At 30.9% G+C, this 13851-nt stretch overlaps 1 protein-coding gene across 3 annotated transcripts; it reads left to right on the top strand.

Moving 5' to 3' along the window:
• The first annotated feature begins 7382 nt into the window (after positions 1 to 7382).
• LOC114750674 (protein ETHYLENE INSENSITIVE 3-like) lies at positions 7383 to 10775 on the top strand. 3 transcript variants are annotated; one of them, XM_028939434.1, is made up of 3 exons: positions 7383 to 7517; positions 7649 to 7691; positions 8253 to 10775. In XM_028939434.1, exon 3 carries the CDS (start codon positions 8315 to 8317, stop codon positions 10202 to 10204), a length of 1890 nt encoding a protein of 629 aa, XP_028795267.1. In that variant the 5' UTR covers positions 7383 to 7517; positions 7649 to 7691; positions 8253 to 8314; the 3' UTR covers positions 10205 to 10775. The 3 variants fall into 3 exon arrangements, with proteins under 3 accessions (XP_028795267.1, XP_028795136.1, XP_028795201.1); XM_028939303.1 differs by lacking the exon at positions 7649 to 7691; XM_028939368.1 differs by lacking the exon at positions 7383 to 7517 and having other exon boundaries at positions 7579 to 7691.
• Positions 10776 to 13851: the final 3076 nt, after the last annotated feature.

Genomic DNA, 13851 nt, shown 5'->3' with positions numbered 1-13851 from the left:
ATTAAATTATTTAATTAAGAAAAAAAATATAAGTACCAAATTAATAATTAAAAGAAAAGATACGTATTTTTAATATGGTTTTTCTTTATTTGAATAAGAGCATTCCTCACCTTATCACATGCAATGTTGCCGGCTGTTAATATCATACTCAGTTTGCTGGCCCAAAAAAAAAAAACAAACAACATAAGCCCAGGCCAATGAACTCATGCCTACTTTTAAAAGTCATATAACTCAACACCCAACAATATTCTGTACTAACCAATCAGACAAACCAATGTTCACATTCTCATTCTCAGGTGTCTATATTTAATACTCAGTAATATTTCGAATAAGATTACTTCTAATAAGATGATACTTATACTGCCATACGTAGCAGAAAAAGTATTTTTTCACCAAAAAAAAAACTTTGTTATTACCTTATTCTTTTTTACTTTCTCTTTTACATCAACATGCAATAACAGCATTTGAATTCACAATCTCAAGCTCGAAAAAACCATTACGTCTTAGTGGATATTTTTAGACAGATTTTTATAAATCTCAAGAGGTTCATGTTCAAATTAATTAGTTCATGCACTAATTTATTAAGACATTTCTTATGTCTTGGGTCGCACTATGTCACTTCAGGTACGCAACGTTTCAAAACTTTAATTACAAACAATAAATCAAGTTACTTCTTAAATACTATTTATTAGACAAATCTGAACCTAAAATCTTGTGCATGTACTGTGGTTTTATTGCATAATATGCGTGTTGTTAGTGTGTATATGTAAACAAGAGTAAAATATGCTTCCATGCACTTTATTTTATCTTAATTGTAAAAATCTCCTTTCTATTTTTAAAACCTATCTAGGCATTTAAAATTAAAATTTATACAGCAAAGAGATCCCCTCTAATTTTAAGATTTAATTTTGATATACCCAATCGTTAGTTTGGCATTAATTTTTGTATTTTGAACTAAAAAATCCCTATTTTACATGAATGTTGTTCAAATCAATTAGGTAATCAAAAAATTAATTCAATGCATGCTTTTTTTTTTAATTTTTCAAATCATATTCTCAATTTGTTTTGCTATTTAAAATTATTTATTGTAATTTGTTTTGAATTTGGTTTAAATTGTAAATAATTATTGACTACAAGAATTTTTACCCTCAGAGATTACAAATTTCATACTTAAATATTAACACATTATTTTACTTTTTAATTTATGTTATGTTGTTGGTTTATATAATCACAGCGAGCAAAATAATTTGCTTATATTGCACAAAGATACATTATATTTTTCAAACTTGTGGATAATTTTCATGCAATAAATGGTAAATTATACAACTTTTTATTAAGTTTCACTAATTAATTCAAGAATATTTTTAAAATTTTCAAAATATTGACAAATTTCTCTTAAGAAATTCTTTTTTTTTTTTTGACCTGGATCTCTTGAGAGATTCACGTACATGCACGTACAGATGTACCGGTTAATTGATAACGGATCTTGTTCTTCAGTTCTTAGATTGTAGTACGGCACTGTTTCCCTGAGGTCCGTACCGTTACAAAATTTTATTGTACCAAGCAATTCTCTAGTACTCCTATTTATTAGTACGCCCTAATCTGACCCTAAAATCTTTTGCGTTTATTATGATTTTATTACGTGTTATGCATATAGATAAAAATTTAAAACCAGATCTTGGTTCTTGGGGGAAAAAATTAAAACAAGATTTTCGTTCAATAAAAACATTAAATCTAAATCTTAGGCGTTGCTCTATATCTGACACTCCCTTATATCCTTATTATAGTATTCATTTTTAAAGAAATTTTTATTTTTTTATAAGAACTTTTGATAGTCTAGTGGCTATTAAATACTACTCTGGTTTTATTTATATGGTACAGAAAATATTTTTTTAGTTATATTTATAGGGTAGTGAAAAAAAATTTGTATGGATACATACTTTTATCCTTTATTTATTATTGTGTTTACATGAGATATAATATACATTAAATATGGATAAAATTAAAAATTTATTAAATTTTAAATGAGAGTAAATAAAGTTTAAAGTTTTTATTGGTATGTGTAACGTATGTTAAAAGTAACTTATAAATAGGATCAGAGGAGTATATTTTTTTCCATATATACCCATATTTAATGAGGTTAATGAGAGAATAAAAATTGATATGATGCTAGAATTTAGTGTAATTGAAAAAAAATAGTGTAATTAATGAAGGTCATGTTGGAAATCCAAATTTAATGTTTTTAACTTTAACTAATTTTATTAGTATGTTTAAATTAGCTAGCACGCATGGATCAAGTTTATGAAAATATCATTACATTGGTCGAAATAGTGATTTAAAGGTAAGTGATACATAATCTTGGTTAAATCAAAGTTAGCTCAATCATAATCAAAATAATACTCCTCCAGTCCTTAATATAAGACCTATTTAACTGATTTAATTAGATTAAGAAAGTTAGGTAAGTTAGTTAATTATAATAAATGTGATACATTTTTCCTAAAGTGCCATAATCATCTTTCTTAATACTCATTCTCCCTCTTGTACTTGATTATGGTTGAAGGGGTGTCCATAGGAATAATTTAGAAAAAATTGATAAATATGAGAAATGGATCTTATATTTAGAACCAAAACCAACTCAACAATTATTAAAGACTGGAGGAGTATGATTTTACAAAAAATGCAAAAATATTATATATAACTATAAAAATGTAATAGTAATTTACAAGTTAATAAAGCATATAAATCAGATATAATCTGATAAAATTACTAAATCATAAATACAACGAACCATTCTTTTAAGCTCAAAATGACATCGTCTTAGGCTCAGAAAGAACATCGGGTATTCTGTTCAAATTGATGTTAATAAGGTCTATGATTTGGTCCAAATTAAACAGTACATCATGAGAAATTGAGAATTAATATAAAGCACCCTCAACTATAAGAATGCAAAAGATGGAATAGAAATGTGAAGAGAAAGGCACTTAAATAAACGCATTTTATAATTAAAAGTTAATGAGAATAGAAGTGTTCAGAAACTACCATAGAAGAGTGGAATCAGAGGAAGAGACGTGTCCGGTGGATCTATGATTAGGCGTTCTGTGATGCCAACTGAGAATGTAATAAAACAAAATACTCTTACGTTTTTTAATATAAAATCTATTTAACTAATTTAATTAGATTAAAAAGTTAGATAAATTAGTTAATGGGTTAAGGTGCGCCCAGCACCCTGAATTATTTACCCAGGTGCGTCCAGTGGCCTAAAGTAATTTTGGGTGCACCTAGTGTCCTAAACTAATTAAAATGGTGCGTCCATATCTCAGGCTAACAGAAATGTTATGTTTAACCATTACTTTCTTGACTCAGCTTAATGTTGACTCCAGATATTCTACATGGTAGACACATGGGCACCCGATATGTATTATTCTCACTCAAAAGTCAATTTATTTAGAAGAAGAGGACGGAAATAAATTCAATTTTGAGTAAGAATAATACACATCAAATGTCCATATGTCTACCATTTAGAATATATGAGGTCAACTTTAAACTGAGTCAGGAAAGTAACGGTTAAACATGACATTTCTGTTAGCCTGAGATATAGATGCACCATTTTAATTAGTTTAGGACACTGGATGCACCCAAAATTATTTTAGGCCACTGGACGCACCTGAATAAATAGCTCGAGGTGCTGGACGCACCTGAGTAAATAGCTCGAGGTGCTGGACGCACCTTAACCCTTAGTTAATTATAAAAGATATAACATACTTTTTCTAAAATACCATAATTATCTTCCTTAATATCCTCCTCCCTCTTCTATTTAATTACGGTTGAGGGAGTATCTCTATAAGGATAATTTAGAAAAAATTGATAAATATGAAAAATATGTTTTATATTTATGACCAAAATTAATTCAACAATTAGGTTCTATATTGAATACTGGAGGAGTAAATCATAAGTTTTGTTAAACATTGATTACGTACACGGATGCACTCAAATTTAACTAGTAATTGTGAATTTTATTTAAATAAATTGTAGGATCTTGTTTATTAAACCTGTATTTGGGAGTTCAATTCCAATTTTTGTGTGCGAGCAATATGATTGGAAGATGTCTGTCCTTTGTTTTCAATATTAAATAAAAGATTAATTATTCTTTATTAATTGTAGAAGACATTCTTAGTGGCTTACCAAAGTATTTATAAAAATTAATAAGGAGGGGTCTCTGGCCTAAAACCATGAACATTAAATACAAGAAAAAATTAATATGCAACTCTATCTCATTTTTAATAATATTTTTGTAGTTTTTTTTCAATTTTTATTGGGTCTTTACAATGTTCTCAAATATTGGCATTAGTTTTTAAGGAAGAATCCACAAAAAAGTTTAAAGTTACTAAATCCCTAATTAAGTTTAATAACGACACTTTAGTAGGTCTTAGTAATGCCAAACTTGCAAATAACAAAATATTTTCTACAAATTTTTTATTTGGGATTTACTAATTTTAAACTTCTTTTTGTGGGATTCTATCTAGTTTTTATACTCATAATTAATTAATTTGCAATGAAAATAAAGTTAGTAGCTAATAACATGGCTTTCACTCAATAGACGCCTGGATTGATTTTGCCCCAATTTAAATAAAATTAAGGCAACCATATTACAGATTTTCTTTTTTGGGTCAGAAACCATATTACAGATTATATATAGATGTAAAAAAAATTATGAGCATAATAATTTTTTAATGTTGATAATAAATATATTTTATTTCGTCATTTTATTTTAAAAAAAATTCTTTCTTATTTTATATTTCATGTCAACTTACAATCTTATATATTGGACAGTCAACATCTACGCTTGTCATAATTAACGGATTATAAGTATAAATATTAATGCCTATAATTAAAAAATTGTAAGAACATAATAACAATTAAAAAACTATAGAGATCTGAATTGATGTTACAAGGACTAACAAATTAATGTTTTAAAAATATAATTATAAAAAATATAAGCAAGTCTAATTGATAAGAACACAAATCACATTTTGGAAAGACAAATCTTAATGAGTCGTGGCAAATCTAATCCATCCACATCTTTTTAGGGGAATTAAAGGTTAAGAGATTTCATGCTTTTGGGTTGACACTATGAAGGGAATGCTTGACTTAAGTCAACACTATTTTTGGAAAAGAATTATCCATATTTATATTTTTTAAAAATTCATATAAAACATTTGCACTTTAACCTAAATGCTATTTATAATTACTACTGACTCCAATCCTTAATATAAGAGTTACTTGACTAATGTAAGTAGATTAAAAAATTAGTTGTATTAATTTTTATAATAAATAGGTGTTGTCTTTTTAAACTATCATTGCTAATAATACGTATTATCTAAAACTACCATTTGATGAAACATTTAATATGTGCAACTACTACAATGACTACCTTGAAAAAAATAGATAATATAAAAGATAAAGTGGATTAAAATTTTATATTTATGATCAAATTAAATGTCAAACTAATTCTCATATTAAAAATCAGAGGTGGTGTAAGTTAAACTAATTAACAGCAATGTCGTACTCTACTTTTTTTTTTTTTGGTTATAAGAAAAAATTAATCATTTGATTCTTATAGTTTTAACCTGTCTATAACATAATTCCTAAACTTTTTTCAACTCAATGCAACTCAATTATTATAGTTTAACCATGTAAAAAATAATTTCCCATATATCAAAAAGTAAAATTATATATTTCATGAAGTTTAGGAACTAAAACTTTAAACTACAGAGACTAAATTGATTTAAACAACGAATCAAAATTATATAAAATAAGTTATAACGAGTTAAAGTCTAGAAATTGAATTACAAAGTCTTAAAGTCATGATGATACAATGGTGATAAGAAATTAAGGATAATTAGTAAGTTAATAAACGATAAAAGAATAATAAAATGGTAATGCTCATATATTTTATTTTAATATAACGTACCAATTGATGACTTGATTTTAGGGAAAATCACAAAAAAAAGATCTTAAAAATAGAAAAATTACAAATAGGAATCTGTTATAATATTAGTATTAGTTTTGACAATAATTGATAAATAAATAAGAGCAATTTTTGTGAACTCGTCCCTGTATGTAATTTTTCAGTTTTAAGATTTTTTTGTGATTTTTTCTTCATTTTATCACTATGAGTGAAAGAAACTCGTCAGGGTAAAAAAAAAGTCCATAGTATTAGGAAAGTATTTAACCAAAGTTCAAGGAACAAATGTAAATTTCTAAATTTTTAAATCCGTTTTTATATACTGAAAAAGATTAAAAAAACCAAAAGGAAAAAAGGAAACTTATAAAATTAAGAAGACACAATTGCACGTCTGCACCTTTAATTTTATAAAATTTTATAGTTTGATCCTTTAATATTTTTTTAAAAATATTTTTCAGTTCGTTAATCCTAACATGAGTAGTCTCTAAGTCTCGAATGATTTTTTTTGTGCCAAATAGTATTATTATTTTTAAAATTAAAGTTATTATGTATTGTTATTTTTAAAATTAAAGTTATTATGTCAATATTCTAATGAAACCTTGTATAAGTTTTGTGTGTTAACAGTTTTTGAGTTAGTAAACTGAAAAGATATTTTATAAGAAATATATTGAAATGAAAGCTTGTGTAAATTTAAAGAATTAAAAATGCATTTTTGTCTATTAAAAAATATCTTTTATTTCTTATCATATACTCTTCTGGTTCTTAATATAAGACCTAATTATTGAGTTTATTTTGATCTTAAATATAAGATTTATTTATTATATTCATCAATTTTCTCTAAATTACCCCTATGGATACTCCCTCAACCATAATCAAGTAGAAGAGGTAGAAGGCTATTAAGAAAGATGATTATGGTGTTTTAGGACAAACATATCATATTTTTTATAATTAACTTATATACCTAACTATTTTAATCTAATGAAATTAATTAAATAAGTTTTATAGTAAGGATTAGAGATGTATATACACATACTACTGGCAGTTCGTTAAAAAAGAAAGTCGCGTATTCTTTTTCAGGTTGAAACACAAAATCGCGTGTTTTTACAAAACTGGAATGGAACGCGTACAATAAATTTCACAGCAATGAATGCAGAAACGAATGGGTACGTCCCTAAGGCAGGAGATGGATAAGAACCTAACATGAACGTGAATGAATGGATTGATTGATTGATATATAAATATCCCACCATTTTTCACATTCCTCAAATTTGGGTTTACCCCACCAATGCCCCCACCCTCCACTTTCTCTCTCATGTTCATCAAGCAGAGCCAGAGGGCCACCTCCCACTTATAAAGCAATAAAACCAGCATCATCCTCACTTCTCTCTTCCTTTTCTCTCCCCCCCCCCCCCCCTCTTTTCGCATCTTCCTTCTTCTGAAGAAGAGCAATTCTCAGAAACCCGCCTTCTTCCTTTTTTCTTGTTCTTCTACTACGGTTGACTTTTTCTGACTGCAGAAGAGGAGAAAGTCCCAGTTTTTTTGGGATCTTCTGGTGAGATTCCCTTGCCTGCTTTTGCTTGTCTGCTTTTTATCTGTTTGTTGTGTTGTTTCTTTCGTGTTAGCCTGTGATTGTTCAATCCGATCTGTGGAGTTCTTTTAAGGTTTATGGTTTTTGAATTGAAGCTGATTCTGTTGCCTGGTGGATCTGCACGAGTCTTTATAATGGGTTAGTTTATCTTTTGCTATATTTATGATCTAAATCGCTTTTTTAACTCGCTTGTTGGTTGTCTGAGTGATTGAGTTGGTCTTAGATCCTGTTTTGAAAGCCTGCTTGGAAAGTTTCCTGGAAAGTTTTGCTTCTATCCTTTTATATTCTTGATGAAGCTTTGATTCCTCTCTTGGCTGCTTTCTTGTGATGATTGTTTGAGAGAATATCGATCTGAAATTTGAGTTTCCTTTCCTTAAATCACCATATGAGTGACTGTGGACGCTTTTGTTCTCATGGTTTACATGTGGAGGGTTTAGATCTGTGCAATCAATTAAGCCCTGATTGCTTGGTTAATGTGTGTTCGAAGTGAAAAGAATTTAGACGTAGTCCTGTTAATATTATTTTTTTGGTGATCAGGAAATTTTACTCAATATCTAAGATTCCCGTGTTAGAAATTAAAGAAGAGTCTATTGATGAAAATCCTACGGCTAAAACACTATTCACATGGAGAGTATTTGATTTGTTTGGTTTTACTGTGATTAATTAATGATATGATCTTTGCTTCATGACTTTGGACAGGTGTAAAGCTATTCAAGGTTGAGGTATTGTGGAATCTGATCTGTGTATAAAAGAAGGGAAAGATGATGATGTTTGAAGAGATGGGGTTTTGTGGTGATTCGGATATGTATTCTGCTCCCACTGGGGAAGGAGATGTTGTCACCCGGCAGACTGAACCAGAGGTGGCTGTTGAAGATGATTACAGTGATGAGGAAATCGATGTGGATGAGCTCGAGAGGAGGATGTGGAGGGACAAGATGCGCCTGAAACGGCTGAAGGAACAAAACAAATCTAGGGATGGAATAGATGCAGTGAAGCAAAGGCAGTCCCAAGAACAGGCAAGGAGGAAGAAGATGTCAAGGGCTCAAGATGGCATCTTGAAGTACATGCTAAAGATGATGGAGGTTTGCAAGGCTCAAGGATTTGTTTATGGGATAATTCCAGAGAAGGGAAAACCTGTGACTGGGGCATCTGACAATCTCCGCGAATGGTGGAAGGATAAAGTCAGATTTGATAGGAATGGCCCGGCTGCCATCGCCAAATATCAGGCTGATAATGCAGTTCCAGGCAAGAATGATGGATGCAGTTCTCTTGGTCCAACTCCACACACTCTGCAAGAGCTTCAGGACACAACCCTGGGTTCTCTCTTGTCAGCGCTGATGCAGCACTGCGATCCGCCTCAGAGACGGTTTCCTTTGGAGAAGGGAGTTCCTCCACCATGGTGGCCCAGTGGGAATGAAGATTGGTGGCCACAGATCGGTTTACCTAAAGATCAAGGCCCTCCACCATACAAGAAGCCACATGATCTCAAGAAGGCATGGAAAGTAGGTGTTTTAACTGCTGTCATAAAGCACATGTCTCCTGATATTGCCAAGATTCGCAGGCTAGTCAGGCAGTCCAAATGCCTTCAAGATAAAATGACAGCCAAGGAAAGCGCGACCTGGCTTGCCATCATCAACCAGGAGGAGGCTTTGGCAAGAGAACTATACCCTGATTATTGCCCTCCATTATCCTCAGCTGGAGGTAGTGGATCTTTGGTAATCAATGATTGCAGTGAGTATGATGTTGAAGGAGCCGAGGAAGAGCCAAATTTTGATGTGGAGGAGCAGAAGCCTGAAAATCTTAATCCATCCAATCTTGGGATGGATAGAATGAGGGGAAGACTGCCAGTTCAGCAACCTTCTTTTCCCATCAAGGGAGAGCTTGTTACAAACTTGGATTTCCTTGGGAAGAGGAAGGCTCCCAATGACTTTAACATGATGATCAATCATAAAGTCTACACATGTGAGCACCCTCAATGCCCTTACAATGATGTTCGCCTTGCTTTCGCTGATAGGACATCTCGGGACAATCATCAATTGAATTGCCCATGTCGAGGCACTTCCTCAGATTTTGGTGGGTCAAATTTCCATGTTAATGAGGTGAAGCCAGTTATCTTCCCTCAATCTTTTGCCCAACCCAAGACTACTGCTCAGTCTGTTAATTTCACTGCCTCTTCACTAAATCTATCAGGGCTTGGCGTCCCTGAAGATGGCCAGAAGATGATTAGTGACCTTATGTCAGTCTATGATGCGAATGTTCAAGGAAGCAAGAACATAAGTTCTGGTAGCCGTGTAACTGTGGAAAACCAGAACCTTCCCCAATCCCACGTTCAGCATCAACAAAACAATTTCTTCCCTAATCAGGGAGTTGTTATGGATGGGAACTTCTTTGAAGACTCCAACATGTCCAATAATCAGCAGATGTTTGCTCGCAAGGAAGGTTATTTTGACCGGTTCAAGGCCATGAACTCTCCATTTGAAGCCAACAATCATATCAGCAACAGCAGTAATAACTCCAATTTCAATTTAATGTTTGGGTCCCCCTGTGATTTGGCATCTTTTGATTTTAAGGATGATATGCAAGCAAGCGTAGGAGGCATGGAATCTCTTCAGGAACAGCCAGATTTATCGTCAATATGGTATCCTCAGTGAAAGTGACTTTGAAAGAACTCATGTATCATGGGACTCTTCTATTTTTCCTTTAAATCATGTGAAGTTCCCGTGACTAAGAAAAGGTAGTTCACTGCATTTTTCTTCACATGTAATCCATGTAGGTTTTGGCCCCAAAAAAAAGAAGAAAAAGAGTCCTTGTAGGTCTAGATATTATTGTTCTGTGCTTGGCAGGTCTGGTATATGGGGTTAATAAACAATGGAATCTCCTATTTTGTAACCCTATATTTTGTGTGTTTTATCAGTGTAGCCCTGTTGTCAGTAATATTTTATGTATGCATGTGATATAAATAAGTTTATAGTCTCTCTAATTTTCAGTTCCACCATAGTCATGGCCTGAATATCTGCCTGCTACCAAAGCATATTTTTGTGCAAGTTAAATCCTGTGAGCCTGAACTATCTGTTATTGTCAAACTATCACTTAGTGGGCTCCGTTATGCTACAAGACGTTCTTCATTATTTGAAAGCTTGTAAATGACTCATTGGTGGACTCTACTATTTGGTGGATTCACTTGTTTGAATGTGAAGATTATGAACAGTGTTTTGTGACACATGATTCAATGAACTCTATCCTTTTTCTTTTGACAACGATCTGATATTATTCCATACCACCGATAGTTTCATATTCAAGTATTATCAGGTCTTAAAATAAAATATACTTGTTCTCCAACATAGCCTCTTTTTTTTTCCCCCCCCTCATATGCAAGACTTAAATCTGAGATTTTACTTGAGAAATTTTTGGGTAGGAAAAATAGGTTGAAGAAGAGTTTGTCCTGATATGAAATGCTTCCACCCTTTTTTTTTTTTGGTTGAGCTTATCGTTAGGCATGTGAAATGGACCCCAGAAACAGATGGAGGAATGGGAGATGCCAAGTGAAGAGCTGTTCAATTGCGTGATGAAGTTGAAAACTAGTTAGTGTTTGGGGGTGGTGGGGTCTTTTTCTGGAGGGACTGGTCTTTGTCTTTTACAAAAGTCTCTGGTCAATGATCCAGCAAGCTTTTTTAATGTCTTTTCCTCTCTAACTTTGTTGAAATGAAAGTGGCTTGTCCATGAGAGGCCATGGAAAATGATGGCCCCCTTCTTCTTTCTCTCTTATTGCCCAAGGCGGCTGCAATTTTCTCTCTTCATATCAGGGTTAGTTTCCTTCCCCCGCCCCACGTGTCTCTGTTCCATTCTTTTCCTTTTTTTACCATGAGATTCTCCCAATTCGAGTTCTTTCAAAACAGATTTTTAAATAAGTTCATGTAAGTTGAGACAAATTTTTTCACATACTTACCTCGTATTTCGTAAATCATATTTAAAAAGCTATTTATAAGTCAATCTAAATAAACCCATAGAGTCATCTGGGATTATCACTCAAATTATGAGTATTTACTGCTCACATAATGTAAATTTACAATTAAAAAGATATTTAACACTATTCATTACTCAAAAATAAAAATTTACAAGTAGAATAATAGGTCCTTAATATAAGACCATGTTTAACTTTTATTTTGATCCTAAATATAAGACTCCAATCCACTTTATCTCTCATATATATACATTTTTTTTCAAAGTACCCTTCTAATAATGATAGTTCTAGTCATTACTTGATTAGCAAAGATATTTTAGGAAAGACAACATCTATTTGGGACAAATAACTAACTCAACTTACTTTTTTAATCTCCTCAAATTAGTCAACTGGCTCTTATAATTAGGAGCGGAGGTAGTAATAAAAATTTACAAGTAGAATAATAGGTATTTACCATTAGAATATATGCCTAAACTTGAACATATGCCTTTTTTATTGCATATTGGATCAACCTTTTTGTTAATTACCGGGTCAAACTTTTATTAATATGCACTGATCATTTTTATTCAAAGATGTCCCTTTCGTGGCGTTTAATACATAATGGCATTCTAAATTAGTGCCATTTAATTATAACATAGAAAAATATTATAATATGTGAGATGAGTGGATTTAAGATTATAATATATTAAGTGCTTCCTTATCTTTATATGTATCACTATCACTAATAATATATAAAGAATTATAGCTCGCATGTGCATATTGATGAGTTTAATAATGGCAAATTATTCGAAAGTGTCGCTGCCACAAGTGTCATTGAATTCAACAAAGTAAACTATACACTTTGAAAACAAACCACAGTATTACATGGAATCAGAATTATTTAAAAGCTATGCTATAAAATTTTTAAAAAAATGTTTAATTGATCAGTCTTGCTCTTCCTCTTTTTTAAAAAAAAAAAATTTCTTCTCTCTCCTCTCTCTCTTTTTTTATTTTACATGAGTTTATTTAATATTCACTATATTAAATTAAACTTAAACAACTGAATAGCAATCGGATTTGATAGGAGGAACTAGTCCTAATATGACGAATCAAATTTAAACTCTACTAAAAAAGACATATTTATATTTAATATCTGACAATATTTCAAGTAAAATTATTTTTAATAAAATAATACTTAAACGTGTGACTAATGTCACCAGTCACCACCCTTCGGAAGCGCTAACTTGCAATAAAAAAATTGTTTGCTTGAAGCTAAATTTTCCTTTTGGTCATGTGCGTGGCATTTGAATTATTCAAACTTAGTGTCAATGAATTCTGCTTGATTTTGATCATAAGGATTACTTTTTAAGACTAAAAAAATAGTCTAACTTCTTATATTTTGACAAGAAAAGAAAAGTTAAGTGCGTATGACTTTCTTTGTCATATACTGTACGCAAAATAAAATGAGAGAAGTTAAAATATAAAATTAAATTGTATCGTTTTAAAATGAAATCAATATTACAATCTTTAATATTTTATCCTTATTGTTTCTTGAGGAAACTTTAGAACAGATCATTTTATTTTTATTTTATTTTATTTCTTTATCCCAAAACAAGAGTTTAGAACAGATTATTTAGATGAGAAAAATTCCAATGATTGATGGTAGGCGCCATGTGTGATCTTTTACATTAATTGAGCTCAAGCCTAAGAAAATGACAGATTATTTAAATTGAAAATTAAAGAATATCTTAAACTTGATTTTTTTTGTCATCCTTTTTAGAAGCTGTGGAAAAACATTAAAAATGTTGATGACGGTATATGAAAGCCATAAATTAAAATATCATGAAATTTTCATTAATCTAGGCATGAGAGTTTAGGGTGATTAATTAAAAATTTAACTAGAAATTTTTTTCATTTATATGTTGTATAAAGTTTGCAAAATAAGCTCCAGTCATAGTTGTACAATTCATTATATTTTTCTGTATTTTTTATTGATTTTAATTTGATATAGGGATGATAAGATCCTTGCCCTTGAGGATAAGAAAATTAAAAGTGAGTAAACAAAAATTAGCATGTCAATTTATTTTCTTTAATATTATTTAAGCACTAAGATAATATATATAATCTATTCATGCCGTACTGTCACTTTTCATCCACAATTTAACGTGCTATCAAGGGCGTGTTTGGATGAGTACCAAACCACAACTTTATAAGTAATTTTACAGTATACGAAGAGAGTGTTTAGATAAAATTAAAACCATGATTTTGCCAATAAGTAGAGAAATTTATCTTGATTTGCAGTTTTATGTTACCTAAATATTCCCGAAGTAAATATATAGAGAAATTTATCTCAATTTG

Source organism: Neltuma alba, unplaced genomic scaffold, assembly GCF_004799145.2.
Source record: "Neltuma alba isolate B1F8T4 unplaced genomic scaffold, ASM479914v2 tig00000151_pilon, whole genome shotgun sequence".
Classification (NCBI taxonomy): Eukaryota; Viridiplantae; Streptophyta; class Magnoliopsida; order Fabales; family Fabaceae; genus Neltuma; species Neltuma alba.
This window is presented reverse-complemented; position numbering and strand designations above follow the sequence as displayed.

Coding starts and splice junctions, on each gene's coding strand:
- LOC114750674 (XM_028939303.1), top strand. CDS start 8,315: ATGATGATGTTTGAAGAGATGGGGTTTTGTGGTGATTCGGATATGTAT.